Source organism: Rhyacophila brunnea, unplaced genomic scaffold, assembly GCF_057557595.1.
Source record: "Rhyacophila brunnea isolate RB1 unplaced genomic scaffold, BYU_Rbru_1.0 scaffold_213, whole genome shotgun sequence".
NCBI classification, from domain to species: domain Eukaryota; kingdom Metazoa; phylum Arthropoda; class Insecta; order Trichoptera; family Rhyacophilidae; genus Rhyacophila; species Rhyacophila brunnea.
In genome coordinates, this window is record NW_028232875.1 from 60077 (window position 1) to 87635 (window position 27559).

Sequence of the window (27559 nt, forward strand, 5' to 3'; positions counted from 1 at the left end):
TCGAATATGTAAATAAGTATCGTCTGAATCATATCTACACCGCGACCGCATGCATCGTCAGCCGCTGTAGATGAGAATAATCATTTCAAATTTAGTTAATTAATAATATTACTGCAAATCTGACTTTAGATTTTAGTGAATGAATTTTTAAAAATCGGGCATCACAGTTGGAGCTCCGTAACTGATGCGACCGAATTATGACAATTTATCAGCTATCTTTTCACATAAGCTTTAAATAATTTACGCGTCGGTTATTTTATCACATTTCTTTTATTTATTAGCATTTTAACCTACTAAGCATTATTTCCATACGGCAACACATACCTAACCTAGCCTCTTGCCATATTAATATGATAATATTAAATTATGTATTTGCGAGTTCCGGAGGTAATATTTGAAGGTATCGTGTATTATTATTACATTATTATTTTATATTATATGACAACTGTACGTTGTCGGTTGGTGTTATCTAACATATTTCACTAGACAAAACCTCGCGCTCATCTGTCATTTGCGATTATGTATGCAGGTAATATGTTTATAATAAATTATAAAATACCTTATTATTTGCCAATGTCTACTTGAAATAATGAATTTTAATATTAAGGGATGATCAATGCATACGACCGTTTCCTTAAATTTATTGCTGTCTAGGGTTTTTATGATCTACTTGCATGTTTAATTAGTGACATATTGCAGCATTTCGTCTTACCGATCTACCTACCGTTTTATTCATTTAACAGTTATAATAAGATACATGACTGAGCATATAGCATAATTTTAGCTACAATTAGTTGATATCATATCACTAAATATATGTAGTTACTTAATAGTCTTTAGGTATTTTCTCTGGATAGGTATTGACCATGATTTAATTGAATCGAGTGAGTTATTATTGCATTGCGCTTATTTGTTTATTTATTTTTATAGTAACAAGAAAATACAGCACCGCCGGTGGTCATGCAGCGTGCGGTGTCTCATCACTCTGACCTAACCTAACTGCACGGACTGGGTACGGATGCATCGAAGGATTCTCAACACTGGTTTCACATAATCAATCACCCGAGGCGCAGCCAAGCGCCACAGAACGCTGAAAAAAAGATGGGTTAGTGAAGAAGCCTGTAATATATAGGTACTTATATCATTATATTATTTATTTAGCATTTCTGCAATATGACATTTCGTATATCAATATGCTTTAAGTTATCGGCTTATAATAATCCTGGGTATATTCTTAGTATACACTTTTTAATTTGAATACATTATAATATTATAAGGTTATTGCGGGTGATAGGTATTATATTTTATGTATTTATATTTTCAGATATGTCAGTGGATGAACGTACTCTCTGCCGACGACCGTGGTGTTCCGTTGCAAATACGGTCCGGGTGAGAGACTCCGCGGGTCAAATACACACCTACAAGTAAGAGAAAGTGTAAGGTATAAATTACTATAAGCTAAAAAGTACAGGGATAATTTTATATAAAAATTAAAAACTGATGTCTAGTGTTGTGCTGCGATTGCATGCAAATCTGTATGCCTATGAAGAAATTTAACGTCTACTTCTATGTACATATATACATATAAATTTTGAGACCATTTAATTTGGTAAAGTAGAACAATTAAAATAATATGTTAAAATCAAATAAAACTGCCAATTATGCATAAGCATCATACTTTTGGGTAACGATGTATCAATCCTGAAGATTTTTTTGGAAACAGAAGGAGCCTTATGTCAGTGAACTCCACAAATATTAACAAACATCATTCAGTTGCGATTCTGATTGTCTCACTTGACTCATTTGACGACTGTCATTTATTATGTCCATTATGATTACTTCACTGTGAAGTGTAGTCTTATCGGCCGCTTATCGTTGACGATTATGATGTTATGTGTTAGCTTTTATTCCCATTCTTACCAATTTGTTATTTTGTTTTTACAGATTATTTTTACTTGACAACACGAGCGACTCCGTCCATCAAGCTCAACCGCATGCGGAAGAACGTCAGTGAGTCGGCCGGAGTTAGCACAAGACGATCGCGGCATACAAACATTACTGTATCGGGCGAAGACGACGGCGGCGGCCCCGCGGTGCTCGATGCAGTCGGCGGTGTTCACGAAGTTCTGCAGCAGGCGAGCAGACGGACGATGGTGCACGGTATCACGGTGCACGACGGTGAAGAAGGAAGCACGACACGAGAATAGAATGTTCAATTCGAATAATTAGTTACCTAACGATAGATTGCGATAGGTACGGCGCGATCGGTCGCTCGCTCGCTCACTGCGCCTCCCTCCCTCCCGCGATAGATAGATAGATAGATGGATGGATGGATGGATGGATAGTGTGAAGCGAAATATCGTAAATAAATAGTTAGTTAATTAATTAAATATGATAATATGATATAATATTATGGGTGCGTTTAATATGACCGATGCGAAGCATACATACGACAGAAATATGAGAGTAGAAAACCATAGCAACCGAAATCATCAATAACAACCGACAACAAAAATGTCATTATTTGTTACTATCAAGTACCTACCTATATGAAATCAAATATAAAGACATTGGAAGGAAGATCACTCTAAGATATCGATCGGGGATTCGGAATAAACTATTCCCTATTCCCTATTCCCGAATCCGTGTGTCATGTACGTATGTAACATAAAATCTATCGTACGATGCAAAATTATCCGATTCGCATTATTTATGTATCGCATATCGAAGGATCGATGAAATAACAAACAGATGTGTAATATCATGTTATGTAGGTACCTAAATCTAATGTGATGTTTTCTTTTTCAGATGCACGCACGCACGCATGCATTCCATGCACCTAAGATGTATGGATAATATTATTAATAGTATAATGATGACTTATTGTTGTATATTACTGAATAATAATAAAATTATTCACAGATACATCGATTCTTATTATTTTCCTATCATATCATATCATCCTTCGTGGCGGGCTCAGTTAGTTATCTAGTCTAGTTTATAATAATACGGTGTGTTGGATAGTGATATAATAATTATAAGCGTAGATGCAAGATAATTATTGTAACAAATATTCGTATTATTATTACAATAGGTGGGCGGTCAGTCGATTTATTTTTCCTGCCTGGCATAAATATTGATAGCGAAACATGCGATTCGATCAATTCGATTTGAAAATATTGGCGGCCCTTAAAAGGGCCTTTGCTTATAATTCTTTCTTCATGGACTTCACTTGGAGCTGGTGTATTTGGTGACTGCCTTTGTTCCTTCGCTGACGGCGTGCTTGGCGAGCTCTCCGGGCAGAAGGAGCCTGACGGCGGTCTGGATCTCCCTGCTGGTGATGGTGGAGCGCTTGTTGTAGTGGGCGAGGCGCGACGCTTCGGCGGCGATCCTCTCGAAGATGTCGTTGACGAAGCTGTTCATGATGCTCATCGCCTTACTGGAGATTCCGGTGTCGGGGTGCACCTGCTTGAGCACCTTGTAGATGTAGATTGCGTAACTCTCCTTCCTCCTCCTCTTTGTCTTCTTCTTGTCTCCCTTGGAGATGTTCTTCTGGGCTTTGCCGGATTTCTTGGCGGCCTTTCCGCTAGTCTTGGGCGGCATGATGATCGGCGACGGGTATTACGATAACGATAGATAGATTAGGTAGGTGCGCGGTGTCAATCGGCGGCGGTGGCTCGAATGAGAATGCCCGCGCAAACTTAGACTCGCTCTTTCAGGTCACTGTGTAGAGCGATCGGCGCGCGGCTTTGCAAGTCGCGTTATGAGCCGCACGTCTCCCGCTGCGGCCGCACCGCGCGCGATTCTAAAATAACGCAAAAAAAAGTTTTCAAGCAAACTTGACAAAGGACCGTCCGTCGATTCAGGTCGACGCTTCTTTCGCACAGTTAATTTTCAACACTACCCCGTCTCGCCATGTCTGGTCGCGGAAAAGGCGGTAAAGTCAAGGGAAAGGCAAAGTCTCGTTCGAATCGCGCTGGACTCCAGTTCCCCGTCGGTCGCATACACAGGCTCCTGCGCAAGGGAAACTACGCCGAGAGGGTGGGTGCCGGTGCGCCGGTGTACCTGGCCGCCGTCATGGAATACCTCGCCGCCGAAGTACTCGAGTTGGCGGGAAACGCGGCCCGCGACAACAAGAAGACCAGGATTATCCCTCGTCATTTGCAGCTCGCCATCCGCAACGACGAGGAGCTGAACAAGCTGCTCTCCGGCGTCACCATCGCCCAGGGAGGAGTGCTGCCCAACATCCAGGCGGTGCTCTTGCCCAAGAAGACTGAGAAGAAGGCGTAAAAAAAAAAATATAAAGATTACATGCATATTAATCCATCTATCGTCGTACAAAAGGCCCTTTTCAGGGCCGCCATTTTTATTCAAATTCGAGTGGTAGCGTATCCGTGTCGAGCTCGTTATTGTGTCTCATTATTCATCGACAGTAGGACATTATTGAAATTGTTATTATTATAGGTATTAGCGCAATACAGAGAGTACTGTCCATGTTACAATAAATGTTCTGCAAATTCAATATTTGAAAATACATCTAAAATAAAAAGTAGGTATATAATTTCGTAGTAATTCATGAGGAGATAGAGATGCGTCGATCTCTTGTTTGTTAAGAGTGGCGGTTTCAGTAGTTTAAATAGTTTTGTAGGATAATGATTGTGATATATGTACCTATTTATATAGGTGAGGAGCATCTATGTAAGATATGATAAGAGGCTGTTTAATTAATATTATGAGGGTAGATATTATTTGATGAATCTCACCTCACACGCGTTGCGTTATTATATTATATTATTAGGTGGTAAGTATATTTTATTTAATCGACTGTTCAATTGATCAATTACAACAGACGCAAAATTACTTACAAAACTATTTATCCAAAAATAGTGGAACACGCAGAATGATATTATATTATACTTACTTGGAAAATAGATAGCCAAGTAGGTAGTATAATAATATACTACTATTATTACAGGCACATAACGACCGATCGATCGCTCACGGATGCGTAAACATTCGAATGTCAAAAAATTTGCGGCCCTGAAAAGGGCCTTTTGTGATAGATAGATAGATGGGTATGATAACAATATTATTATTTTTTTTAATTTTTAAGCGCGTTCGCCGCGGATTCGTCTCGCCAGCTGGATATCCTTGGGCATGATGGTGACGCGTTTGGCGTGGATGGCGCAAAGGTTCGTGTCCTCGAATAGACCGACGAGGTACGCCTCGCTGGCCTCCTGCAGCGCCATGACGGCGGAGCTCTGGAAGCGCAGATCGGTCTTGAAATCTTGAGCGATCTCGCGCACCAGTCGCTGGAAGGGCAGCTTGCGGATGAGGAGCTCAGTGCTCTTCTGATAGCGACGGATCTCACGGAGAGCGACCGTACCGGGCCTGTAACGATGGGGCTTCTTCACGCCTCCTGTGGCCGGCGCGCTTTTCCTCGCGGCCTTCGTGGCGAGCTGTTTGCGGGGAGCTTTTCCGCCGGTGGATTTTCGGGCAGTCTGCTTGGTACGAGCCATGTCTTCTTCTTCAAAGTAGTAGGTTCTGAAACGAGCGTTCAACGAGGAGTGCGCGCGCGACCCTACTCGGTGACTTATATAGAGAGATCCGCTCGCTGCGATTGGTCGACGCGGTCGCCTTCGGCGGAACAGTGGGGGGTGATCACTTTCGTCGGCGTATCGTTTTGAGGTCGAAATATTGCCTGAAAGTTCATTTTTTTTTAAAATATCCTTTTTTATTCTATTCCGCAATTATTATTAATAGCCGTTATCTTTATTGCGCACTCGCTTTGCGCGAAATGCGCAGCACTGGGCGTGGTTGCGCCGCGGCGCGCCAGAGCGAGACGCACTCGCCCGCGCCTTGAATTCGCAAGGAAGGGAGCGAGACGTCGCATACGCGCGTCTATAAAAAGAGACGTCAGAAAATTAAAAGATTCATAATTCGTCTGGCGGCCGCAGTGAGCGCATCGCATCGTTTCGATTTTTGACATCATCCACTTTTTGACACGCATACAAGATGACCGGTCGCGGTAAAGGAGGAAAGGGATTGGGAAAAGGTGGCGCCAAGCGTCACAGGAAGGTTCTTCGCGATAACATCCAGGGCATCACGAAGCCTGCGATCCGTCGTCTGGCACGTCGCGGCGGAGTCAAGCGCATATCTGGCTTGATTTACGAAGAGACCCGAGGAGTCCTGAAGGTGTTCCTCGAGAACGTCATCAGGGACGCCGTCACCTACACGGAGCACGCGAAGAGGAAGACCGTCACCGCCATGGACGTCGTGTACGCCCTGAAGAGACAGGGTCGCACCCTGTACGGTTTCGGCGGCTAAGCTGGCCAATACGATACGATACCATCTCGTCTTGATACAATACAGACTGACTACTACAATATAATGATGGATGAGTGGGTTGGTTTTAATGCTATGCCCGCTTAACTATTATTATGTGAATATATCTATCTACTCGCATACAAACGGCCCTTTTCAGGGCCACCATGTCTATTTCGTTCGATCCGTTTGCATTCGTATAGTATCGCAGTAATAATGCATGCAGTGGTGTGTGCATAGAAGGGTGGAGGTGAAATACAATTTATTTTATACGTTTCTGAACTGAAAATATGTTTGATTTGCTTAGGTTAGGTTTGATTTTGACAGGTTAGATTTGATTTGATTAAGTTAGGTTAGATTTGGTTAGGTTAGGTTTGATTTCATTAGGTTAGGTTTGATTTGATTAGGTTAGGTTTGATTTGCTTAGGTTAGGTTTGATTTGCTTAGGTTAGGTTAGATTTGATATCATTAGGTTAGGTTTGATTTGGTTAGGTTAGGTTTGATTTGATTTGATTAGGTTAGGTTTGATTTGCTTAGGTTAGGTTTGATTTGCTTAGGTTAGGTTTGATTTGATTAAGTTAGGTTTGATTTGATTAGGTTAGGTTTGATTTGATTAGGTTAGGTTTGATTTGCTTAGGTTAGATTTGATATCATTAGGTTAGGTTTGATTTGCTTAGGTTAGATTTGATATCATTAGGTTAGGTTTGGTTTGATTTGATTAGGTTAGGTTTGATTTGCTTAGGTTAGGTTTGATTTGATTAAGTTAGGTTTGATTTGATTAGGTTAGGTTTGATTTGATTAGGTTAGGTTTGATTTGCTTAGGTTAGATTTGATATCATTAGGTTAGGTTTGATTTGATTTGATTAGGTTAGGTTTGATTTGCTTAGGTTAGATTTGATATCATTAGGTTAGGTTTGGTTTGATTTGATTAGGTTAGGTTTGATTTGCTTAGGTTAGATTTGATATCATTAGGTTAGGTTTGATTTGGTTAGGTTAGGTTTGATTTGATTAGGTTAGGTTTGATTTGGTTAGGTTAGGTTTGATTTGATTAGGTCAGGTTTGATTTGGTTAGGTTTGATTGGGTTTGGTTTGATTTGATTATGTTAGGTTTGATTTGATCAGGTTAGGTTTGATTTGATTGGGTTAGGTTTGATTTGATTAAGTTAGGTTTGATTTGGTTAGGTTAGGTTAGGTTTGATTAGGTTAGGTTTGATTTGATTTGATTAGGTTAGGTTAGGTTTGATTTGATTAAGTTAGGTTTGATTTGATTAGGTTAGGTTTGATTTGATCAGGTTAGGTTTGATTTGATTGGGTTAGGTTTGATTTGATTAAGTTAGGTTTGATTTGGTTAGGTTAGGTTAGGTTAGGTTTGATTTGATTAGGTTAGGTTCGATTTGGTTAGGTTAGGTTATTAGGTTAGGTTTGATTTGGTTAGGTTAGGTAAACCTAACCTAACCTAACCAAATCAAACCTAACCTAACCAAATCAAACCTAACCTAATCTAATCAAACCTAACCTAACCAAATCAAACCTAACCTAATCAAATCAAACCTAACCTAACCAAATCAAACCTAACCTAATGATATCAAATCTAACCTAAGCAAATCAAACTTAACCTAATCAAATCAAACCTAACCTAATGAAATCAAACCTAACCTAACCTAACCAAATCAAACCTAACTCAATCAAATCAAACCTAACCTAATCAAATCAAACCTAACCTGATCAAATCAAACCTAACCTGATCACATCAAACCTAACTTAATCAAATCAAACCTAACTCAGTCAAATCAAACCTAACCTAATCAAATCAAACCTAACTTAATCAAATTAAACCTAACCTAATCAAATCAAATCAAACCTAACCTAACCTGATCAAATCAAACCTAACCTGATCACATCAAACCTAACTTAATCAAATCAAACCTAACTCAGTCAAATCAAACCTAACCAAATCAACAAAAAAAAAAAAAAATGAATTTAGTGTTAATTTTAAATTTTAGCTAGGTGAGTGAGTATTCGTCTTGACATAAGACAGTGTAATAATATTATGCAATTTACGTATGGAGTACCTATACGAATTGAATAAAGAAATAACGACGTATCTACGTGTTCGATATCAGTCGACACCTGAATTGTGTTGGTAGCCCTGAAAAGGGCTTTTGTTTCAATAAAATGCGAGCGAGCGCGTATTATTCATCTCCATCTCTATCCTCATTCATCTCGTCTACTGTCGTCGTCGTCATCCACCCGAGATACCCCCCTTCCCGGGCTGCCGTCGTCGCATCATCGTCATCGTGATGATTAGATTAGATTCGATCGCGGCTTCTTACTTCTTCGCAGCGGCTTTCTTCGCGGCGGGCTTCTTCGCAGCGGCCTTCTTGGGCTTAGGCGCCTTCGGCTTCTTGGTGGGCGGCTTGGCTGACTTCTTCGCCTTGGTGGGGGTCTTGGGCTTGGCGGCCTTCTTGGCGGCGGGGGCGGCCTTCTTGGGGGAGGCGGCTTTCTTGGCGGCTGCGGCCGATCTGGCCGCGGTTTCGAGAGGAGCCGACGACTTTCTCATGGCGGTCGCGGGCTTCTTCTTTGCGGCTGCGGCCGAAGACTTGCCTCCGCCGGCCGCGGCGCCCTTCTTCTCCTTGGATGAGGCAGGGCGCGATTTCTTCGCGGCGGGCTTCTTGCCAGAGGCGGAGCCGCCCGCAGATTTGGCCTTGCCGGCTTCCAGTTTGAACGAACCGGAGGCCCCCTTGCCTTTGGTCTGCACTAGGGCGCCGGATTCGACGGCACCCTTCAGGTATTTCTTGATGAATGGCGCCAGCTTGTCGGCGTCCACCTTGTAGTTGGCCGAGATGTATTTTTTGATCGCCTGCAGGGAGGATCCGGCGCGCTCTTTCAGCTCTTTGATGGCGCTGTTGACCATCTCAGAGGTCTTGGGATGCGTCGGCTTGACCTTGGGCTTCTTCGCGGCTTTGCCTGCTGCCGATTTCTTCGCGGGGGTAGAGGGCACCGGCGAAGCGGTGACGGGTGCTGCTGTATCTGCCATCTTTGCGTTATTCGATTGATTGAATAATAGAATGAAATATAATATTAAATTATATTATATTATATCGCGGCGTATATTCTGCTTGCTATCTATCTGTACGATGCGCTAGAGTGAAACGACTCGAACGGCTCGCGGATTGTATACGGCGAGAGCGAGACGGGTGCCGCAGTACCGATGTGCGAACGCCGCTCTCAGAGATGACGTTCGTCTAGATCGGCGATTTTAGTCACGAATTGCACCGGCATTTTTGCTTCGATCTCTCGATATTTTTCAATTTTTCGCAGCCGCCGCCCTAGCGAGGGGGTTCAGGGGTGGGCGGTTGCGCCGCCCACCGATCTGTCTGTCGTTTCAAAGCGGGCGAATGGTCGCGAGTCTGTCCTCGGGCTCGCGGGATGCGTTTCAAATTGGAATTGTGTCCGCGCGCGCACATAACGTGTCGGGAAAATGGCCGTAGATTCGTTAAAAATTATCAGATTCCGACGATCGAGCCTTCGTCCGGCGCGTCGATATACCTTCTCGCGTTTGCAATCGGCCGCGGGCCCCTGGCGCCCCCGCGGGCGTCGCGATCCGCCCCCGAGTCGGCCGGAGTTAGCACAAGACGATCGCGGCATACAAACATTACTGTATCGGGCGAAGACGACGGCGGCGGCCCCGCGGTGCTCGATGCAGTCGGCGGTGTTCACGAAGTTCTGCAGCAGGCGAGCAGACGGACGATGGTGCACGGTATCACGGTGCACGACGGTGAAGAAGGAAGCACGACACGAGAATAGAATGTTCAATTCGAATAATTAGTTACCTAACGATAGATTGCGATAGGTACGGCGCGATCGGTCGCTCGCTCGCTCACTGCGCCTCCCTCCCTCCCGCGATAGATAGATAGATAGATGGATGGATGGATGGATGGATAGTGTGAAGCGAAATATCGTAAATAAATAGTTAGTTAATTAATTAAATATGATAATATGATATAATATTATGGGTGCGTTTAATATGACCGATGCGAAGCATACATACGACAGAAATATGAGAGTAGAAAACCATAGCAACCGAAATCATCAATAACAACCGACAACAAAAATGTCATTATTTGTTACTATCAAGTACCTACCTATATGAAATCAAATATAAAGACATTGGAAGGAAGATCACTCTAAGATATCGATCGGGGATTCGGAATAAACTATTCCCTATTCCCTATTCCCGAATCCGTGTGTCATGTACGTATGTAACATAAAATCTATCGTACGATGCAAAATTATCCGATTCGCATTATTTATGTATCGCATATCGAAGGATCGATGAAATAACAAACAGATGTGTAATATCATGTTATGTAGGTACCTAAATCTAATGTGATGTTTTCTTTTTCAGATGCACGCACGCACGCATGCATTCCATGCACCTAAGATGTATGGATAATATTATTAATAGTATAATGATGACTTATTGTTGTATATTACTGAATAATAATAAAATTATTCACAGATACATCGATTCTTATTATTTTCCTATCATATCATATCATCCTTCGTGGCGGGCTCAGTTAGTTATCTAGTCTAGTTTATAATAATACGGTGTGTTGGATAGTGATATAATAATTATAAGCGTAGATGCAAGATAATTATTGTAACAAATATTCGTATTATTATTACAATAGGTGGGCGGTCAGTCGATTTATTTTTCCTGCCTGGCATAAATATTGATAGCGAAACATGCGATTCGATCAATTCGATTTGAAAATATTGGCGGCCCTTAAAAGGGCCTTTGCTTATAATTCTTTCTTCATGGACTTCACTTGGAGCTGGTGTATTTGGTGACTGCCTTTGTTCCTTCGCTGACGGCGTGCTTGGCGAGCTCTCCGGGCAGAAGGAGCCTGACGGCGGTCTGGATCTCCCTGCTGGTGATGGTGGAGCGCTTGTTGTAGTGGGCGAGGCGCGACGCTTCGGCGGCGATCCTCTCGAAGATGTCGTTGACGAAGCTGTTCATGATGCTCATCGCCTTACTGGAGATTCCGGTGTCGGGGTGCACCTGCTTGAGCACCTTGTAGATGTAGATTGCGTAACTCTCCTTCCTCCTCCTCTTTGTCTTCTTCTTGTCTCCCTTGGAGATGTTCTTCTGGGCTTTGCCGGATTTCTTGGCGGCCTTTCCGCTAGTCTTGGGCGGCATGATGATCGGCGACGGGTATTACGATAACGATAGATAGATTAGGTAGGTGCGCGGTGTCAATCGGCGGCGGTGGCTCGAATGAGAATGCCCGCGCAACTTTGACTTGACTTAGGATCATCCTTTGGTGTTTTGGGGCACGCCGGCGTTAGCCTCATCCCCTTCGTCTCAATTATTAGGTCGCTAACAAGGATTCGCATGATTCGACGTGGTGATGTTAATCTCCGGTCCTTGATGGGGGCCGGGATAGGCAGCAGCCTCCAAGGTCAAGTGTTGTTCCATCTTACAATCCATTCGGGTGGTGATGTGAGTTTCCCGGTTCTTGATGAGGACCGGGCGAGGCTGCTGTCTTCAAGTCCAAGTGTTGTATAGAAATATTTAATTTTGAAAAAATTTTCCAATTTCAAAGTTAATTTATAATAATTTTGAGCTTGGAGCACTCTTCATTCGGCAGCGTCCGCCGATTGACATCGCATCTTCTATCTTCTTATCTTCTTATCGCCGGCGGTGGTGGGTCTTCCTTCGCGGCTTCCTCTTCTTCCAGCCCTGTTGCGGTGTGTCCTCTTGATTTGATTCCGGGGTTTGCTCAGGTACTGATTCCGGGGTTTGTTCAGGTACTGAGGGGTTGTCAAGGTCGGTAGTTGTTTGGTCGGTTTGGTATTTAATAACTCGTCTTTGTATGTCCGCTATGATTCTTTTGGTCTTTGGAGTGCCAAAGAATTTTTCATCAAGGCCCATTTCTTCATTAAATCCTGAGGCTGATGCTGGCGGGTCGAACATGTTGGTTTCGTCTCTGTTGAAAAATGCTTTGATGACGCCTTTGAGGTATTTCGTGGCGGTGGCGTTGGTCTCTGGGATGTTAAGTTGTGTCATGATCAAACTCACTGTGTCTGAGCTTAGAGTGTCAGATACGGTAGTCGAGTTGTCGTCAGGAGCCGGAACCGGGCTGTCGGTTGCATCCGGTGGTGTTTGTGTGTTTCTTGTAGGCGATACGTAGGGAGAGCCCGTAGGAGTGAACAGGCTCTCGTCGCCGTCGCTGCTGAGTTCGGCATCTGGGATGTCCGGGGTCGTTCTGGTTTCCGGTGTTTCGGTTGTGATTTCCAGTGTCTCTATTTTTGCTTCCGGTAGTTCCGTTGTTGCGGCTTCCGGGATGACTGTATTATCGGTTTCCGGGGTCTCGGGGTCTTCTTCGTATGTCGGTAATGTCGGTGTTTGTGAGATGGCATCGTGTGGAATGGTGATGTCCATTTCCGTGGAAGCCTCCTTGTAGTGAGTGGGCGGGACTACGTCATAGTCTGTCTGGGTTTGTGTGGTGGATAACACTCGGCTGTGAGTTGTCGTCATGCTGTTAGTGATGTTGAAGTGAAAGTCCTCTTCCTGAGTCTCGTATGCGTCTGTTTGCGATTGAGAAGCTGTCAAGTGTGTGCTTCGGTGCGGGCTGTATTGTCGGGGGCTGCTACTCCTCGGAGATTCTACAGTGACCCTGCGTCTTAGTGCAAACTGCAGGGTGTGTATCAGTTGCCCTCGGTCATTGTCGAAAAGTTTGACCAGGACAAGAGGCATTGGATGCTGGCTCCTGCCCCGGGTCATCCTCGTGACGCTGACTATCGGGTAACCTCTGCGGAGGAGATCGTTGGTGATATCCTCGGTAGGCACGCCGATCGGAAAGCCCCTGATGACTACGGATATCCGGTCTTTTTCCTGTGTAGTAAAGGTAACAGGGTCTGCTTTCTTGATCGGCGATTGAGATGGACGTCTGTTGGTGCGTGTTGGAGATCTGTGTTGTAGGTATCGGCTCCTGTTGGTCCAGGTGTAAGATTTGATGGTGTCACGGCTGGTCCTCCAGGAGTGAGTTCGGGCGGGTGTGTCGGTGTAGTTAATAGCCTCTGCCTCTTCTTGATAGGCATTCAAGAGAAGGAGATGGAGTGTCAACAGTTCACGCAGTCTGGTTGGTTTGCGCGAGTGTAGTTTGTTGATCTCAATGTTGATTTTTTCCATCGTGAGGTCGGTTGTCTCGCTCTGCAGTAGGTTGACTCGCTCTGAGGTTGGTTGTCTCGCTCAGGAGTCGGTTGTCTCGCTTTAGAGTCGGTTGTCTCGCTCTGAGGTTGTTGTCTCGCTCTGAGGTCGGTTGTCTCGCTCTGAGGTCGGTTGCCTTGCTCTGAAGTCGGATGTCTCGCTCCTACAGCTATAGGTAGCTGGTAGGTATGTTTTTCTTGATGTTTGGCTGCTTTTCGCTATTGGTAGCAAGTGGTAAATTTCTTGCTTGGTCTGCGGGTGAAGTTTACTTGTAGGTCGATTGATTGGTCACTTGCGGCGGTAGAAGTAGGTAACTTCTTTGGTCGGTAGATTGCTGAATTGGTCTCTGTTGAATTTCTAGGCTGGAGTCGGAGCTCAGGACGGGACGTCTGCTCGCGACGGGTGCTAGACCGCAAGTGTGCCCGCGCAAACTTAGACTCGCTCTTTCAGGTCACTGTGTAGAGCGATCGGCGCGCGGCTTTGCAAGTCGCGTTATGAGCCGCACGTCTCCCGCTGCGGCCGCACCGCGCGCGATTCTAAAATAACGCAAAAAAAAGTTTTCAAGCAAACTTGACAAAGGACCGTCCGTCGATTCAGGTCGACGCTTCTTTCGCACAGTTAATTTTCAACACTACCCCGTCTCGCCATGTCTGGTCGCGGAAAAGGCGGTAAAGTCAAGGGAAAGGCAAAGTCTCGTTCGAATCGCGCTGGACTCCAGTTCCCCGTCGGTCGCATACACAGGCTCCTGCGCAAGGGAAACTACGCCGAGAGGGTGGGTGCCGGTGCGCCGGTGTACCTGGCCGCCGTCATGGAATACCTCGCCGCCGAAGTACTCGAGTTGGCGGGAAACGCGGCCCGCGACAACAAGAAGACCAGGATTATCCCTCGTCATTTGCAGCTCGCCATCCGCAACGACGAGGAGCTGAACAAGCTGCTCTCCGGCGTCACCATCGCCCAGGGAGGAGTGCTGCCCAACATCCAGGCGGTGCTCTTGCCCAAGAAGACTGAGAAGAAGGCGTAAAAAAAAAAATATAAAGATTACATGCATATTAATCCATCTATCGTCGTACAAAAGGCCCTTTTCAGGGCCGCCATTTTTATTCAAATTCGAGTGGTAGCGTATCCGTGTCGAGCTCGTTATTGTGTCTCATTATTCATCGACAGTAGGACATTATTGAAATTGTTATTATTATAGGTATTAGCGCAATACAGAGAGTACTGTCCATGTTACAATAAATGTTCTGCAAATTCAATATTTGAAAATACATCTAAAATAAAAAGTAGGTATATAATTTCGTAGTAATTCATGAGGAGATAGAGATGCGTCGATCTCTTGTTTGTTAAGAGTGGCGGTTTCAGTAGTTTAAATAGTTTTGTAGGATAATGATTGTGATATATGTACCTATTTATATAGGTGAGGAGCATCTATGTAAGATATGATAAGAGGCTGTTTAATTAATATTATGAGGGTAGATATTATTTGATGAATCTCACCTCACACGCGTTGCGTTATTATATTATATTATTAGGTGGTAAGTATATTTTATTTAATCGACTGTTCAATTGATCAATTACAACAGACGCAAAATTACTTACAAAACTATTTATCCAAAAATAGTGGAACACGCAGAATGATATTATATTATACTTACTTGGAAAATAGATAGCCAAGTAGGTAGTATAATAATATACTACTATTATTACAGGCACATAACGACCGATCGATCGCTCACGGATGCGTAAACATTCGAATGTCAAAAAATTTGCGGCCCTGAAAAGGGCCTTTTGTGATAGATAGATAGATGGGTATGATAACAATATTATTATTTTTTTTAATTTTTAAGCGCGTTCGCCGCGGATTCGTCTCGCCAGCTGGATATCCTTGGGCATGATGGTGACGCGTTTGGCGTGGATGGCGCAAAGGTTCGTGTCCTCGAATAGACCGACGAGGTACGCCTCGCTGGCCTCCTGCAGCGCCATGACGGCGGAGCTCTGGAAGCGCAGATCGGTCTTGAAATCTTGAGCGATCTCGCGCACCAGTCGCTGGAAGGGCAGCTTGCGGATGAGGAGCTCAGTGCTCTTCTGATAGCGACGGATCTCACGGAGAGCGACCGTACCGGGCCTGTAACGATGGGGCTTCTTCACGCCTCCTGTGGCCGGCGCGCTTTTCCTCGCGGCCTTCGTGGCGAGCTGTTTGCGGGGAGCTTTTCCGCCGGTGGATTTTCGGGCAGTCTGCTTGGTACGAGCCATGTCTTCTTCTTCAAAGTAGTAGGTTCTGAAACGAGCGTTCAACGAGGAGTGCGCGCGCGACCCTACTCGGTGACTTATATAGAGAGATCCGCTCGCTGCGATTGGTCGACGCGGTCGCCTTCGGCGGAACAGTGGGGGGTGATCACTTTCGTCGGCGTATCGTTTTGAGGTCGAAATATTGCCTGAAAGTTCATTTTTTTTTAAAATATCCTTTTTTATTCTATTCCGCAATTATTATTAATAGCCGTTATCTTTATTGCGCACTCGCTTTGCGCGAAATGCGCAGCACTGGGCGTGGTTGCGCCGCGGCGCGCCAGAGCGAGACGCACTCGCCCGCGCCTTGAATTCGCAAGGAAGGGAGCGAGACGTCGCATACGCGCGTCTATAAAAAGAGACGTCAGAAAATTAAAAGATTCATAATTCGTCTGGCGGCCGCAGTGAGCGCATCGCATCGTTTCGATTTTTGACATCATCCACTTTTTGACACGCATACAAGATGACCGGTCGCGGTAAAGGAGGAAAGGGATTGGGAAAAGGTGGCGCCAAGCGTCACAGGAAGGTTCTTCGCGATAACATCCAGGGCATCACGAAGCCTGCGATCCGTCGTCTGGCACGTCGCGGCGGAGTCAAGCGCATATCTGGCTTGATTTACGAAGAGACCCGAGGAGTCCTGAAGGTGTTCCTCGAGAACGTCATCAGGGACGCCGTCACCTACACGGAGCACGCGAAGAGGAAGACCGTCACCGCCATGGACGTCGTGTACGCCCTGAAGAGACAGGGTCGCACCCTGTACGGTTTCGGCGGCTAAGCTGGCCAATACGATACGATACCATCTCGTCTTGATACAATACAGACTGACTACTACAATATAATGATGGATGAGTGGGTTGGTTTTAATGCTATGCCCGCTTAACTATTATTATGTGAATATATCTATCTACTCGCATACAAACGGCCCTTTTCAGGGCCACCATGTCTATTTCGTTCGATCCGTTTGCATTCGTATAGTATCGCAGTAATAATGCATGCAGTGGTGTGTGCATAGAAGGGTGGAGGTGAAATACAATTTATTTTATACGTTTCTGAACTGAAAATATGTTTGATTTGCTTAGGTTAGGTTTGATTTTGACAGGTTAGATTTGATTTGATTAAGTTAGGTTAGATTTGGTTAGGTTAGGTTTGATTTCATTAGGTTAGGTTTGATTTGATTAGGTTAGGTTTGATTTGCTTAGGTTAGGTTTGATTTGCTTAGGTTAGGTTAGATTTGATATCATTAGGTTAGGTTTGATTTGGTTAGGTTAGGTTTGATTTGATTTGATTAGGTTAGGTTTGATTTGCTTAGGTTAGGTTTGATTTGCTTAGGTTAGGTTTGATTTGATTAAGTTAGGTTTGATTTGATTAGGTTAGGTTTGATTTGATTAGGTTAGGTTTGATTTGCTTAGGTTAGATTTGATATCATTAGGTTAGGTTTGATTTGCTTAGGTTAGATTTGATATCATTAGGTTAGGTTTGGTTTGATTTGATTAGGTTAGGTTTGATTTGCTTAGGTTAGGTTTGATTTGATTAAGTTAGGTTTGATTTGATTAGGTTAGGTTTGATTTGATTAGGTTAGGTTTGATTTGCTTAGGTTAGATTTGATATCATTAGGTTAGGTTTGATTTGATTTGATTAGGTTAGGTTTGATTTGCTTAGGTTAGATTTGATATCATTAGGTTAGGTTTGGTTTGATTTGATTAGGTTAGGTTTGATTTGCTTAGGTTAGATTTGATATCATTAGGTTAGGTTTGATTTGGTTAGGTTAGGTTTGATTTGATTAGGTTAGGTTTGATTTGGTTAGGTTAGGTTTGATTTGATTAGGTCAGGTTTGATTTGGTTAGGTTTGATTGGGTTTGGTTTGATTTGATTATGTTAGGTTTGATTTGATCAGGTTAGGTTTGATTTGATTGGGTTAGGTTTGATTTGATTAAGTTAGGTTTGATTTGGTTAGGTTAGGTTAGGTTTGATTAGGTTAGGTTTGATTTGATTTGATTAGGTTAGGTTAGGTTTGATTTGATTAAGTTAGGTTTGATTTGATTAGGTTAGGTTTGATTTGATCAGGTTAGGTTTGATTTGATTGGGTTAGGTTTGATTTGATTAAGTTAGGTTTGATTTGGTTAGGTTAGGTTAGGTTAGGTTTGATTTGATTAGGTTAGGTTCGATTTGGTTAGGTTAGGTTATTAGGTTAGGTTTGATTTGGTTAGGTTAGGTAAACCTAACCTAACCTAACCAAATCAAACCTAACCTAACCAAATCAAACCTAACCTAATCTAATCAAACCTAACCTAACCAAATCAAACCTAACCTAATCAAATCAAACCTAACCTAACCAAATCAAACCTAACCTAATGATATCAAATCTAACCTAAGCAAATCAAACTTAACCTAATCAAATCAAACCTAACCTAATGAAATCAAACCTAACCTAACCTAACCAAATCAAACCTAACTCAATCAAATCAAACCTAACCTAATCAAATCAAACCTAACCTGATCAAATCAAACCTAACCTGATCACATCAAACCTAACTTAATCAAATCAAACCTAACTCAGTCAAATCAAACCTAACCTAATCAAATCAAACCTAACTTAATCAAATTAAACCTAACCTAATCAAATCAAATCAAACCTAACCTAACCTGATCAAATCAAACCTAACCTGATCACATCAAACCTAACTTAATCAAATCAAACCTAACTCAGTCAAATCAAACCTAACCAAATCAACAAAAAAAAAAAAAAATGAATTTAGTGTTAATTTTAAATTTTAGCTAGGTGAGTGAGTATTCGTCTTGACATAAGACAGTGTAATAATATTATGCAATTTACGTATGGAGTACCTATACGAATTGAATAAAGAAATAACGACGTATCTACGTGTTCGATATCAGTCGACACCTGAATTGTGTTGGTAGCCCTGAAAAGGGCTTTTGTTTCAATAAAATGCGAGCGAGCGCGTATTATTCATCTCCATCTCTATCCTCATTCATCTCGTCTACTGTCGTCGTCGTCATCCACCCGAGATACCCCCCTTCCCGGGCTGCCGTCGTCGCATCATCGTCATCGTGATGATTAGATTAGATTCGATCGCGGCTTCTTACTTCTTCGCAGCGGCTTTCTTCGCGGCGGGCTTCTTCGCAGCGGCCTTCTTGGGCTTAGGCGCCTTCGGCTTCTTGGTGGGCGGCTTGGCTGACTTCTTCGCCTTGGTGGGGGTCTTGGGCTTGGCGGCCTTCTTGGCGGCGGGGGCGGCCTTCTTGGGGGAGGCGGCTTTCTTGGCGGCTGCGGCCGATCTGGCCGCGGTTTCGAGAGGAGCCGACGACTTTCTCATGGCGGTCGCGGGCTTCTTCTTTGCGGCTGCGGCCGAAGACTTGCCTCCGCCGGCCGCGGCGCCCTTCTTCTCCTTGGATGAGGCAGGGCGCGATTTCTTCGCGGCGGGCTTCTTGCCAGAGGCGGAGCCGCCCGCAGATTTGGCCTTGCCGGCTTCCAGTTTGAACGAACCGGAGGCCCCCTTGCCTTTGGTCTGCACTAGGGCGCCGGATTCGACGGCACCCTTCAGGTATTTCTTGATGAATGGCGCCAGCTTGTCGGCGTCCACCTTGTAGTTGGCCGAGATGTATTTTTTGATCGCCTGCAGGGAGGATCCGGCGCGCTCTTTCAGCTCTTTGATGGCGCTGTTGACCATCTCAGAGGTCTTGGGATGCGTCGGCTTGACCTTGGGCTTCTTCGCGGCTTTGCCTGCTGCCGATTTCTTCGCGGGGGTAGAGGGCACCGGCGAAGCGGTGACGGGTGCTGCTGTATCTGCCATCTTTGCGTTATTCGATTGATTGAATAATAGAATGAAATATAATATTAAATTATATTATATTATATCGCGGCGTATATTCTGCTTGCTATCTATCTGTACGATGCGCTAGAGTGAAACGACTCGAACGGCTCGCGGATTGTATACGGCGAGAGCGAGACGGGTGCCGCAGTACCGATGTGCGAACGCCGCTCTCAGAGATGACGTTCGTCTAGATCGGCGATTTTAGTCACGAATTGCACCGGCATTTTTGCTTCGATCTCTCGATATTTTTCAATTTTTCGCAGCCGCCGCCCTAGCGAGGGGGTTCAGGGGTGGGCGGTTGCGCCGCCCACCGATCTGTCTGTCGTTTCAAAGCGGGCGAATGGTCGCGAGTCTGTCCTCGGGCTCGCGGGATGCGTTTCAAATTGGAATTGTGTCCGCGCGCGCACATAACGTGTCGGGAAAATGGCCGTAGATTCGTTAAAAATTATCAGATTCCGACGATCGAGCCTTCGTCCGGCGCGTCGATATACCTTCTCGCGTTTGCAATCGGCCGCGGGCCCCTGGCGCCCCCGCGGGCGTCGCGATCCGCCCCCGAGTCGGCCGGAGTTAGCACAAGACGATCGCGGCATACAAACATTACTGTATCGGGCGAAGACGACGGCGGCGGCCCCGCGGTGCTCGATGCAGTCGGCGGTGTTCACGAAGTTCTGCAGCAGGCGAGCAGACGGACGATGGTGCACGGTATCACGGTGCACGACGGTGAAGAAGGAAGCACGACACGAGAATAGAATGTTCAATTCGAATAATTAGTTACCTAACGATAGATTGCGATAGGTACGGCGCGATCGGTCGCTCGCTCGCTCACTGCGCCTCCCTCCCTCCCGCGATAGATAGATAGATAGATGGATGGATGGATGGATGGATAGTGTGAAGCGAAATATCGTAAATAAATAGTTAGTTAATTAATTAAATATGATAATATGATATAATATTATGGGTGCGTTTAATATGACCGATGCGAAGCATACATACGACAGAAATATGAGAGTAGAAAACCATAGCAACCGAAATCATCAATAACAACCGACAACAAAAATGTCATTATTTGTTACTATCAAGTACCTACCTATATGAAATCAAATATAAAGACATTGGAAGGAAGATCACTCTAAGATATCGATCGGGGATTCGGAATAAACTATTCCCTATTCCCTATTCCCGAATCCGTGTGTCATGTACGTATGTAACATAAAATCTATCGTACGATGCAAAATTATCCGATTCGCATTATTTATGTATCGCATATCGAAGGATCGATGAAATAACAAACAGATGTGTAATATCATGTTATGTAGGTACCTAAATCTAATGTGATGTTTTCTTTTTCAGATGCACGCACGCACGCATGCATTCCATGCACCTAAGATGTATGGATAATATTATTAATAGTATAATGATGACTTATTGTTGTATATTACTGAATAATAATAAAATTATTCACAGATACATCGATTCTTATTATTTTCCTATCATATCATATCATCCTTCGTGGCGGGCTCAGTTAGTTATCTAGTCTAGTTTATAATAATACGGTGTGTTGGATAGTGATATAATAATTATAAGCGTAGATGCAAGATAATTATTGTAACAAATATTCGTATTATTATTACAATAGGTGGGCGGTCAGTCGATTTATTTTTCCTGCCTGGCATAAATATTGATAGCGAAACATGCGATTCGATCAATTCGATTTGAAAATATTGGCGGCCCTTAAAAGGGCCTTTGCTTATAATTCTTTCTTCATGGACTTCACTTGGAGCTGGTGTATTTGGTGACTGCCTTTGTTCCTTCGCTGACGGCGTGCTTGGCGAGCTCTCCGGGCAGAAGGAGCCTGACGGCGGTCTGGATCTCCCTGCTGGTGATGGTGGAGCGCTTGTTGTAGTGGGCGAGGCGCGACGCTTCGGCGGCGATCCTCTCGAAGATGTCGTTGACGAAGCTGTTCATGATGCTCATCGCCTTACTGGAGATTCCGGTGTCGGGGTGCACCTGCTTGAGCACCTTGTAGATGTAGATTGCGTAACTCTCCTTCCTCCTCCTCTTTGTCTTCTTCTTGTCTCCCTTGGAGATGTTCTTCTGGGCTTTGCCGGATTTCTTGGCGGCCTTTCCGCTAGTCTTGGGCGGCATGATGATCGGCGACGGGTATTACGATAACGATAGATAGATTAGGTAGGTGCGCGGTGTCAATCGGCGGCGGTGGCTCGAATGAGAATGCCCGCGCAAACTTAGACTCGCTCTTTCAGGTCACTGTGTAGAGCGATCGGCGCGCGGCTTTGCAAGTCGCGTTATGAGCCGCACGTCTCCCGCTGCGGCCGCACCGCGCGCGATTCTAAAATAACGCAAAAAAAAGTTTTCAAGCAAACTTGACAAAGGACCGTCCGTCGATTCAGGTCGACGCTTCTTTCGCACAGTTAATTTTCAACACTACCCCGTCTCGCCATGTCTGGTCGCGGAAAAGGCGGTAAAGTCAAGGGAAAGGCAAAGTCTCGTTCGAATCGCGCTGGACTCCAGTTCCCCGTCGGTCGCATACACAGGCTCCTGCGCAAGGGAAACTACGCCGAGAGGGTGGGTGCCGGTGCGCCGGTGTACCTGGCCGCCGTCATGGAATACCTCGCCGCCGAAGTACTCGAGTTGGCGGGAAACGCGGCCCGCGACAACAAGAAGACCAGGATTATCCCTCGTCATTTGCAGCTCGCCATCCGCAACGACGAGGAGCTGAACAAGCTGCTCTCCGGCGTCACCATCGCCCAGGGAGGAGTGCTGCCCAACATCCAGGCGGTGCTCTTGCCCAAGAAGACTGAGAAGAAGGCGTAAAAAAAAAAATATAAAGATTACATGCATATTAATCCATCTATCGTCGTACAAAAGGCCCTTTTCAGGGCCGCCATTTTTATTCAAATTCGAGTGGTAGCGTATCCGTGTCGAGCTCGTTATTGTGTCTCATTATTCATCGACAGTAGGACATTATTGAAATTGTTATTATTATAGGTATTAGCGCAATACAGAGAGTACTGTCCATGTTACAATAAATGTTCTGCAAATTCAATATTTGAAAATACATCTAAAATAAAAAGTAGGTATATAATTTCGTAGTAATTCATGAGGAGATAGAGATGCGTCGATCTCTTGTTTGTTAAGAGTGGCGGTTTCAGTAGTTTAAATAGTTTTGTAGGATAATGATTGTGATATATGTACCTATTTATATAGGTGAGGAGCATCTATGTAAGATATGATAAGAGGCTGTTTAATTAATATTATGAGGGTAGATATTATTTGATGAATCTCACCTCACACGCGTTGCGTTATTATATTATATTATTAGGTGGTAAGTATATTTTATTTAATCGACTGTTCAATTGATCAATTACAACAGACGCAAAATTACTTACAAAACTATTTATCCAAAAATAGTGGAACACGCAGAATGATATTATATTATACTTACTTGGAAAATAGATAGCCAAGTAGGTAGTATAATAATATACTACTATTATTACAGGCACATAACGACCGATCGATCGCTCACGGATGCGTAAACATTCGAATGTCAAAAAATTTGCGGCCCTGAAAAGGGCCTTTTGTGATAGATAGATAGATGGGTATGATAACAATATTATTATTTTTTTTAATTTTTAAGCGCGTTCGCCGCGGATTCGTCTCGCCAGCTGGATATCCTTGGGCATGATGGTGACGCGTTTGGCGTGGATGGCGCAAAGGTTCGTGTCCTCGAATAGACCGACGAGGTACGCCTCGCTGGCCTCCTGCAGCGCCATGACGGCGGAGCTCTGGAAGCGCAGATCGGTCTTGAAATCTTGAGCGATCTCGCGCACCAGTCGCTGGAAGGGCAGCTTGCGGATGAGGAGCTCAGTGCTCTTCTGATAGCGACGGATCTCACGGAGAGCGACCGTACCGGGCCTGTAACGATGGGGCTTCTTCACGCCTCCTGTGGCCGGCGCGCTTTTCCTCGCGGCCTTCGTGGCGAGCTGTTTGCGGGGAGCTTTTCCGCCGGTGGATTTTCGGGCAGTCTGCTTGGTACGAGCCATGTCTTCTTCTTCAAAGTAGTAGGTTCTGAAACGAGCGTTCAACGAGGAGTGCGCGCGCGACCCTACTCGGTGACTTATATAGAGAGATCCGCTCGCTGCGATTGGTCGACGCGGTCGCCTTCGGCGGAACAGTGGGGGGTGATCACTTTCGTCGGCGTATCGTTTTGAGGTCGAAATATTGCCTGAAAGTTCATTTTTTTTTAAAATATCCTTTTTTATTCTATTCCGCAATTATTATTAATAGCCGTTATCTTTATTGCGCACTCGCTTTGCGCGAAATGCGCAGCACTGGGCGTGGTTGCGCCGCGGCGCGCCAGAGCGAGACGCACTCGCCCGCGCCTTGAATTCGCAAGGAAGGGAGCGAGACGTCGCATACGCGCGTCTATAAAAAGAGACGTCAGAAAATTAAAAGATTCATAATTCGTCTGGCGGCCGCAGTGAGCGCATCGCATCGTTTCGATTTTTGACATCATCCACTTTTTGACACGCATACAAGATGACCGGTCGCGGTAAAGGAGGAAAGGGATTGGGAAAAGGTGGCGCCAAGCGTCACAGGAAGGTTCTTCGCGATAACATCCAGGGCATCACGAAGCCTGCGATCCGTCGTCTGGCACGTCGCGGCGGAGTCAAGCGCATATCTGGCTTGATTTACGAAGAGACCCGAGGAGTCCTGAAGGTGTTCCTCGAGAACGTCATCAGGGACGCCGTCACCTACACGGAGCACGCGAAGAGGAAGACCGTCACCGCCATGGACGTCGTGTACGCCCTGAAGAGACAGGGTCGCACCCTGTACGGTTTCGGCGGCTAAGCTGGCCAATACGATACGATACCATCTCGTCTTGATACAATACAGACTGACTACTACAATATAATGATGGATGAGTGGGTTGGTTTTAATGCTATGCCCGCTTAACTATTATTATGTGAATATATCTATCTACTCGCATACAAACGGCCCTTTTCAGGGCCACCATGTCTATTTCGTTCGATCCGTTTGCATTCGTATAGTATCGCAGTAATAATGCATGCAGTGGTGTGTGCATAGAAGGGTGGAGGTGAAATACAATTTATTTTATACGTTTCTGAACTGAAAATATGTTTGATTTGCTTAGGTTAGGTTTGATTTTGACAGGTTAGATTTGATTTGATTAAGTTAGGTTAGATTTGGTTAGGTTAGGTTTGATTTCATTAGGTTAGGTTTGATTTGATTAGGTTAGGTTTGATTTGCTTAGGTTAGGTTTGATTTGCTTAGGTTAGGTTAGATTTGATATCATTAGGTTAGGTTTGATTTGGTTAGGTTAGGTTTGATTTGATTTGATTAGGTTAGGTTTGATTTGCTTAGGTTAGGTTTGATTTGCTTAGGTTAGGTTTGATTTGATTAAGTTAGGTTTGATTTGATTAGGTTAGGTTTGATTTGATTAGGTTAGGTTTGATTTGCTTAGGTTAGATTTGATATCATTAGGTTAGGTTTGATTTGCTTAGGTTAGATTTGATATCATTAGGTTAGGTTTGGTTTGATTTGATTAGGTTAGGTTTGATTTGCTTAGGTTAGGTTTGATTTGATTAAGTTAGGTTTGATTTGATTAGGTTAGGTTTGATTTGATTAGGTTAGGTTTGATTTGCTTAGGTTAGATTTGATATCATTAGGTTAGGTTTGATTTGATTTGATTAGGTTAGGTTTGATTTGCTTAGGTTAGATTTGATATCATTAGGTTAGGTTTGGTTTGATTTGATTAGGTTAGGTTTGATTTGCTTAGGTTAGATTTGATATCATTAGGTTAGGTTTGATTTGGTTAGGTTAGGTTTGATTTGATTAGGTTAGGTTTGATTTGGTTAGGTTAGGTTTGATTTGATTAGGTCAGGTTTGATTTGGTTAGGTTTGATTGGGTTTGGTTTGATTTGATTATGTTAGGTTTGATTTGATCAGGTTAGGTTTGATTTGATTGGGTTAGGTTTGATTTGATTAAGTTAGGTTTGATTTGGTTAGGTTAGGTTAGGTTTGATTAGGTTAGGTTTGATTTGATTTGATTAGGTTAGGTTAGGTTTGATTTGATTAAGTTAGGTTTGATTTGATTAGGTTAGGTTTGATTTGATCAGGTTAGGTTTGATTTGATTGGGTTAGGTTTGATTTGATTAAGTTAGGTTTGATTTGGTTAGGTTAGGTTAGGTTAGGTTTGATTTGATTAGGTTAGGTTCGATTTGGTTAGGTTAGGTTATTAGGTTAGGTTTGATTTGGTTAGGTTAGGTAAACCTAACCTAACCTAACCAAATCAAACCTAACCTAACCAAATCAAACCTAACCTAATCTAATCAAACCTAACCTAACCAAATCAAACCTAACCTAATCAAATCAAACCTAACCTAACCAAATCAAACCTAACCTAATGATATCAAATCTAACCTAAGCAAATCAAACTTAACCTAATCAAATCAAACCTAACCTAATGAAATCAAACCTAACCTAACCTAACCAAATCAAACCTAACTCAATCAAATCAAACCTAACCTAATCAAATCAAACCTAACCTGATCAAATCAAACCTAACCTGATCACATCAAACCTAACTTAATCAAATCAAACCTAACTCAGTCAAATCAAACCTAACCTAATCAAATCAAACCTAACTTAATCAAATTAAACCTAACCTAATCAAATCAAATCAAACCTAACCTAACCTGATCAAATCAAACCTAACCTGATCACATCAAACCTAACTTAATCAAATCAAACCTAACTCAGTCAAATCAAACCTAACCAAATCAACAAAAAAAAAAAAAAATGAATTTAGTGTTAATTTTAAATTTTAGCTAGGTGAGTGAGTATTCGTCTTGACATAAGACAGTGTAATAATATTATGCAATTTACGTATGGAGTACCTATACGAATTGAATAAAGAAATAACGACGTATCTACGTGTTCGATATCAGTCGACACCTGAATTGTGTTGGTAGCCCTGAAAAGGGCTTTTGTTTCAATAAAATGCGAGCGAGCGCGTATTATTCATCTCCATCTCTATCCTCATTCATCTCGTCTACTGTCGTCGTCGTCATCCACCCGAGATACCCCCCTTCCCGGGCTGCCGTCGTCGCATCATCGTCATCGTGATGATTAGATTAGATTCGATCGCGGCTTCTTACTTCTTCGCAGCGGCTTTCTTCGCGGCGGGCTTCTTCGCAGCGGCCTTCTTGGGCTTAGGCGCCTTCGGCTTCTTGGTGGGCGGCTTGGCTGACTTCTTCGCCTTGGTGGGGGTCTTGGGCTTGGCGGCCTTCTTGGCGGCGGGGGCGGCCTTCTTGGGGGAGGCGGCTTTCTTGGCGGCTGCGGCCGATCTGGCCGCGGTTTCGAGAGGAGCCGACGACTTTCTCATGGCGGTCGCGGGCTTCTTCTTTGCGGCTGCGGCCGAAGACTTGCCTCCGCCGGCCGCGGCGCCCTTCTTCTCCTTGGATGAGGCAGGGCGCGATTTCTTCGCGGCGGGCTTCTTGCCAGAGGCGGAGCCGCCCGCAGATTTGGCCTTGCCGGCTTCCAGTTTGAACGAACCGGAGGCCCCCTTGCCTTTGGTCTGCACTAGGGCGCCGGATTCGACGGCACCCTTCAGGTATTTCTTGATGAATGGCGCCAGCTTGTCGGCGTCCACCTTGTAGTTGGCCGAGATGTATTTTTTGATCGCCTGCAGGGAGGATCCGGCGCGCTCTTTCAGCTCTTTGATGGCGCTGTTGACCATCTCAGAGGTCTTGGGATGCGTCGGCTTGACCTTGGGCTTCTTCGCGGCTTTGCCTGCTGCCGATTTCTTCGCGGGGGTAGAGGGCACCGGCGAAGCGGTGACGGGTGCTGCTGTATCTGCCATCTT

The 27559-nt window shown here is 44.4% G+C and overlaps 12 protein-coding genes and 1 long non-coding RNA gene across 18 annotated transcripts; 7 read left to right on the top strand and 6 right to left on the bottom strand.

Moving 5' to 3' along the window:
• Positions 1-282: 282 nt before the first annotated feature.
• LOC147070537 (uncharacterized) lies at positions 283-2927 on the top strand. 6 transcript variants are annotated; one of them, XR_015070930.1, is made up of 4 exons: positions 283-400; positions 931-1132; positions 1325-1424; positions 1945-2927. It is a non-coding gene; the product is annotated as an uncharacterized LOC147070537 (long non-coding RNA). The 6 variants fall into 6 exon arrangements; XR_015070932.1 differs by having other exon boundaries at positions 1325-1436; positions 1945-2926; XR_015070933.1 differs by having other exon boundaries at positions 931-1105; positions 1325-1436; positions 1945-2924.
• A 278-nt stretch (positions 2928-3205) lies between these two features.
• On the bottom strand, positions 3206-3671 carry LOC147070538 (histone H2B-like). Its single transcript, XM_085949311.1, has one exon. It carries the CDS (start codon positions 3601-3603, stop codon positions 3229-3231), a length of 375 nt encoding a protein of 124 aa, XP_085805437.1. The 5' UTR covers positions 3604-3671; the 3' UTR covers positions 3206-3228.
• A 244-nt stretch (positions 3672-3915) lies between these two features.
• Positions 3916-4290, top strand: LOC147070539 (histone H2A). The gene has a single exon (XM_085949277.1). It carries the CDS (start codon positions 3916-3918, stop codon positions 4288-4290), a length of 375 nt encoding a protein of 124 aa, XP_085805403.1.
• An 818-nt stretch (positions 4291-5108) lies between these two features.
• Positions 5109-5519, bottom strand: LOC147070540 (histone H3). Its single transcript, XM_085949278.1, has one exon. It carries the CDS (start codon positions 5517-5519, stop codon positions 5109-5111), a length of 411 nt encoding a protein of 136 aa, XP_085805404.1.
• A 496-nt stretch (positions 5520-6015) lies between these two features.
• On the top strand, positions 6016-6327 carry LOC147070541 (histone H4). Its single transcript, XM_085949279.1, has one exon. It carries the CDS (start codon positions 6016-6018, stop codon positions 6325-6327), a length of 312 nt encoding a protein of 103 aa, XP_085805405.1.
• Positions 6328-11152: 4825 nt separating this feature from the next.
• On the bottom strand, positions 11153-11527 carry LOC147070542 (histone H2B-like). Its single transcript, XM_085949280.1, has one exon. It carries the CDS (start codon positions 11525-11527, stop codon positions 11153-11155), a length of 375 nt encoding a protein of 124 aa, XP_085805406.1.
• Positions 11528-14186: 2659 nt separating this feature from the next.
• LOC147070543 (histone H2A) lies at positions 14187-14561 on the top strand. Its single transcript, XM_085949281.1, has one exon. The coding sequence runs from the start codon at positions 14187-14189 to the stop codon at positions 14559-14561; it is 375 nt and encodes a 124-aa protein (XP_085805407.1).
• An 818-nt stretch (positions 14562-15379) lies between these two features.
• LOC147070544 (histone H3) lies at positions 15380-15790 on the bottom strand. Its single transcript, XM_085949282.1, has one exon. It carries the CDS (start codon positions 15788-15790, stop codon positions 15380-15382), a length of 411 nt encoding a protein of 136 aa, XP_085805408.1.
• Positions 15791-16286: 496 nt separating this feature from the next.
• LOC147070545 (histone H4) lies at positions 16287-16598 on the top strand. Its single transcript, XM_085949283.1, has one exon. The coding sequence runs from the start codon at positions 16287-16289 to the stop codon at positions 16596-16598; it is 312 nt and encodes a 103-aa protein (XP_085805409.1).
• Positions 16599-21400: 4802 nt separating this feature from the next.
• Positions 21401-21866, bottom strand: LOC147070546 (histone H2B-like). Its single transcript, XM_085949309.1, has one exon. The coding sequence runs from the start codon at positions 21796-21798 to the stop codon at positions 21424-21426; it is 375 nt and encodes a 124-aa protein (XP_085805435.1). The 5' UTR covers positions 21799-21866; the 3' UTR covers positions 21401-21423.
• A 244-nt stretch (positions 21867-22110) lies between these two features.
• Positions 22111-22485, top strand: LOC147070547 (histone H2A). The gene has a single exon (XM_085949284.1). The coding sequence runs from the start codon at positions 22111-22113 to the stop codon at positions 22483-22485; it is 375 nt and encodes a 124-aa protein (XP_085805410.1).
• Positions 22486-23303: 818 nt separating this feature from the next.
• Positions 23304-23714, bottom strand: LOC147070548 (histone H3). The gene has a single exon (XM_085949285.1). It carries the CDS (start codon positions 23712-23714, stop codon positions 23304-23306), a length of 411 nt encoding a protein of 136 aa, XP_085805411.1.
• Positions 23715-24210: 496 nt separating this feature from the next.
• Positions 24211-24522, top strand: LOC147070549 (histone H4). The gene has a single exon (XM_085949286.1). The coding sequence runs from the start codon at positions 24211-24213 to the stop codon at positions 24520-24522; it is 312 nt and encodes a 103-aa protein (XP_085805412.1).
• The last annotated feature ends 3037 nt before the right edge of the window (positions 24523-27559 follow it).

What these genes read in the sequence shown, in the direction of transcription:
- LOC147070538 (XM_085949311.1), bottom strand. Translation starts at nt 3,603, where the DNA reads ATGCCGCCCAAGACTAGCGGAAAGGCCGCCAAGAAATCCGGCAAAGCC.
- LOC147070539 (XM_085949277.1), top strand. Translation starts at nt 3,916, where the DNA reads ATGTCTGGTCGCGGAAAAGGCGGTAAAGTCAAGGGAAAGGCAAAGTCT.
- LOC147070540 (XM_085949278.1), bottom strand. Translation starts at nt 5,519, where the DNA reads ATGGCTCGTACCAAGCAGACTGCCCGAAAATCCACCGGCGGAAAAGCT.
- LOC147070541 (XM_085949279.1), top strand. Translation starts at nt 6,016, where the DNA reads ATGACCGGTCGCGGTAAAGGAGGAAAGGGATTGGGAAAAGGTGGCGCC.
- LOC147070542 (XM_085949280.1), bottom strand. Translation starts at nt 11,527, where the DNA reads ATGCCGCCCAAGACTAGCGGAAAGGCCGCCAAGAAATCCGGCAAAGCC.
- LOC147070543 (XM_085949281.1), top strand. Translation starts at nt 14,187, where the DNA reads ATGTCTGGTCGCGGAAAAGGCGGTAAAGTCAAGGGAAAGGCAAAGTCT.
- LOC147070544 (XM_085949282.1), bottom strand. Translation starts at nt 15,790, where the DNA reads ATGGCTCGTACCAAGCAGACTGCCCGAAAATCCACCGGCGGAAAAGCT.
- LOC147070545 (XM_085949283.1), top strand. Translation starts at nt 16,287, where the DNA reads ATGACCGGTCGCGGTAAAGGAGGAAAGGGATTGGGAAAAGGTGGCGCC.
- LOC147070546 (XM_085949309.1), bottom strand. Translation starts at nt 21,798, where the DNA reads ATGCCGCCCAAGACTAGCGGAAAGGCCGCCAAGAAATCCGGCAAAGCC.
- LOC147070547 (XM_085949284.1), top strand. Translation starts at nt 22,111, where the DNA reads ATGTCTGGTCGCGGAAAAGGCGGTAAAGTCAAGGGAAAGGCAAAGTCT.
- LOC147070548 (XM_085949285.1), bottom strand. Translation starts at nt 23,714, where the DNA reads ATGGCTCGTACCAAGCAGACTGCCCGAAAATCCACCGGCGGAAAAGCT.
- LOC147070549 (XM_085949286.1), top strand. Translation starts at nt 24,211, where the DNA reads ATGACCGGTCGCGGTAAAGGAGGAAAGGGATTGGGAAAAGGTGGCGCC.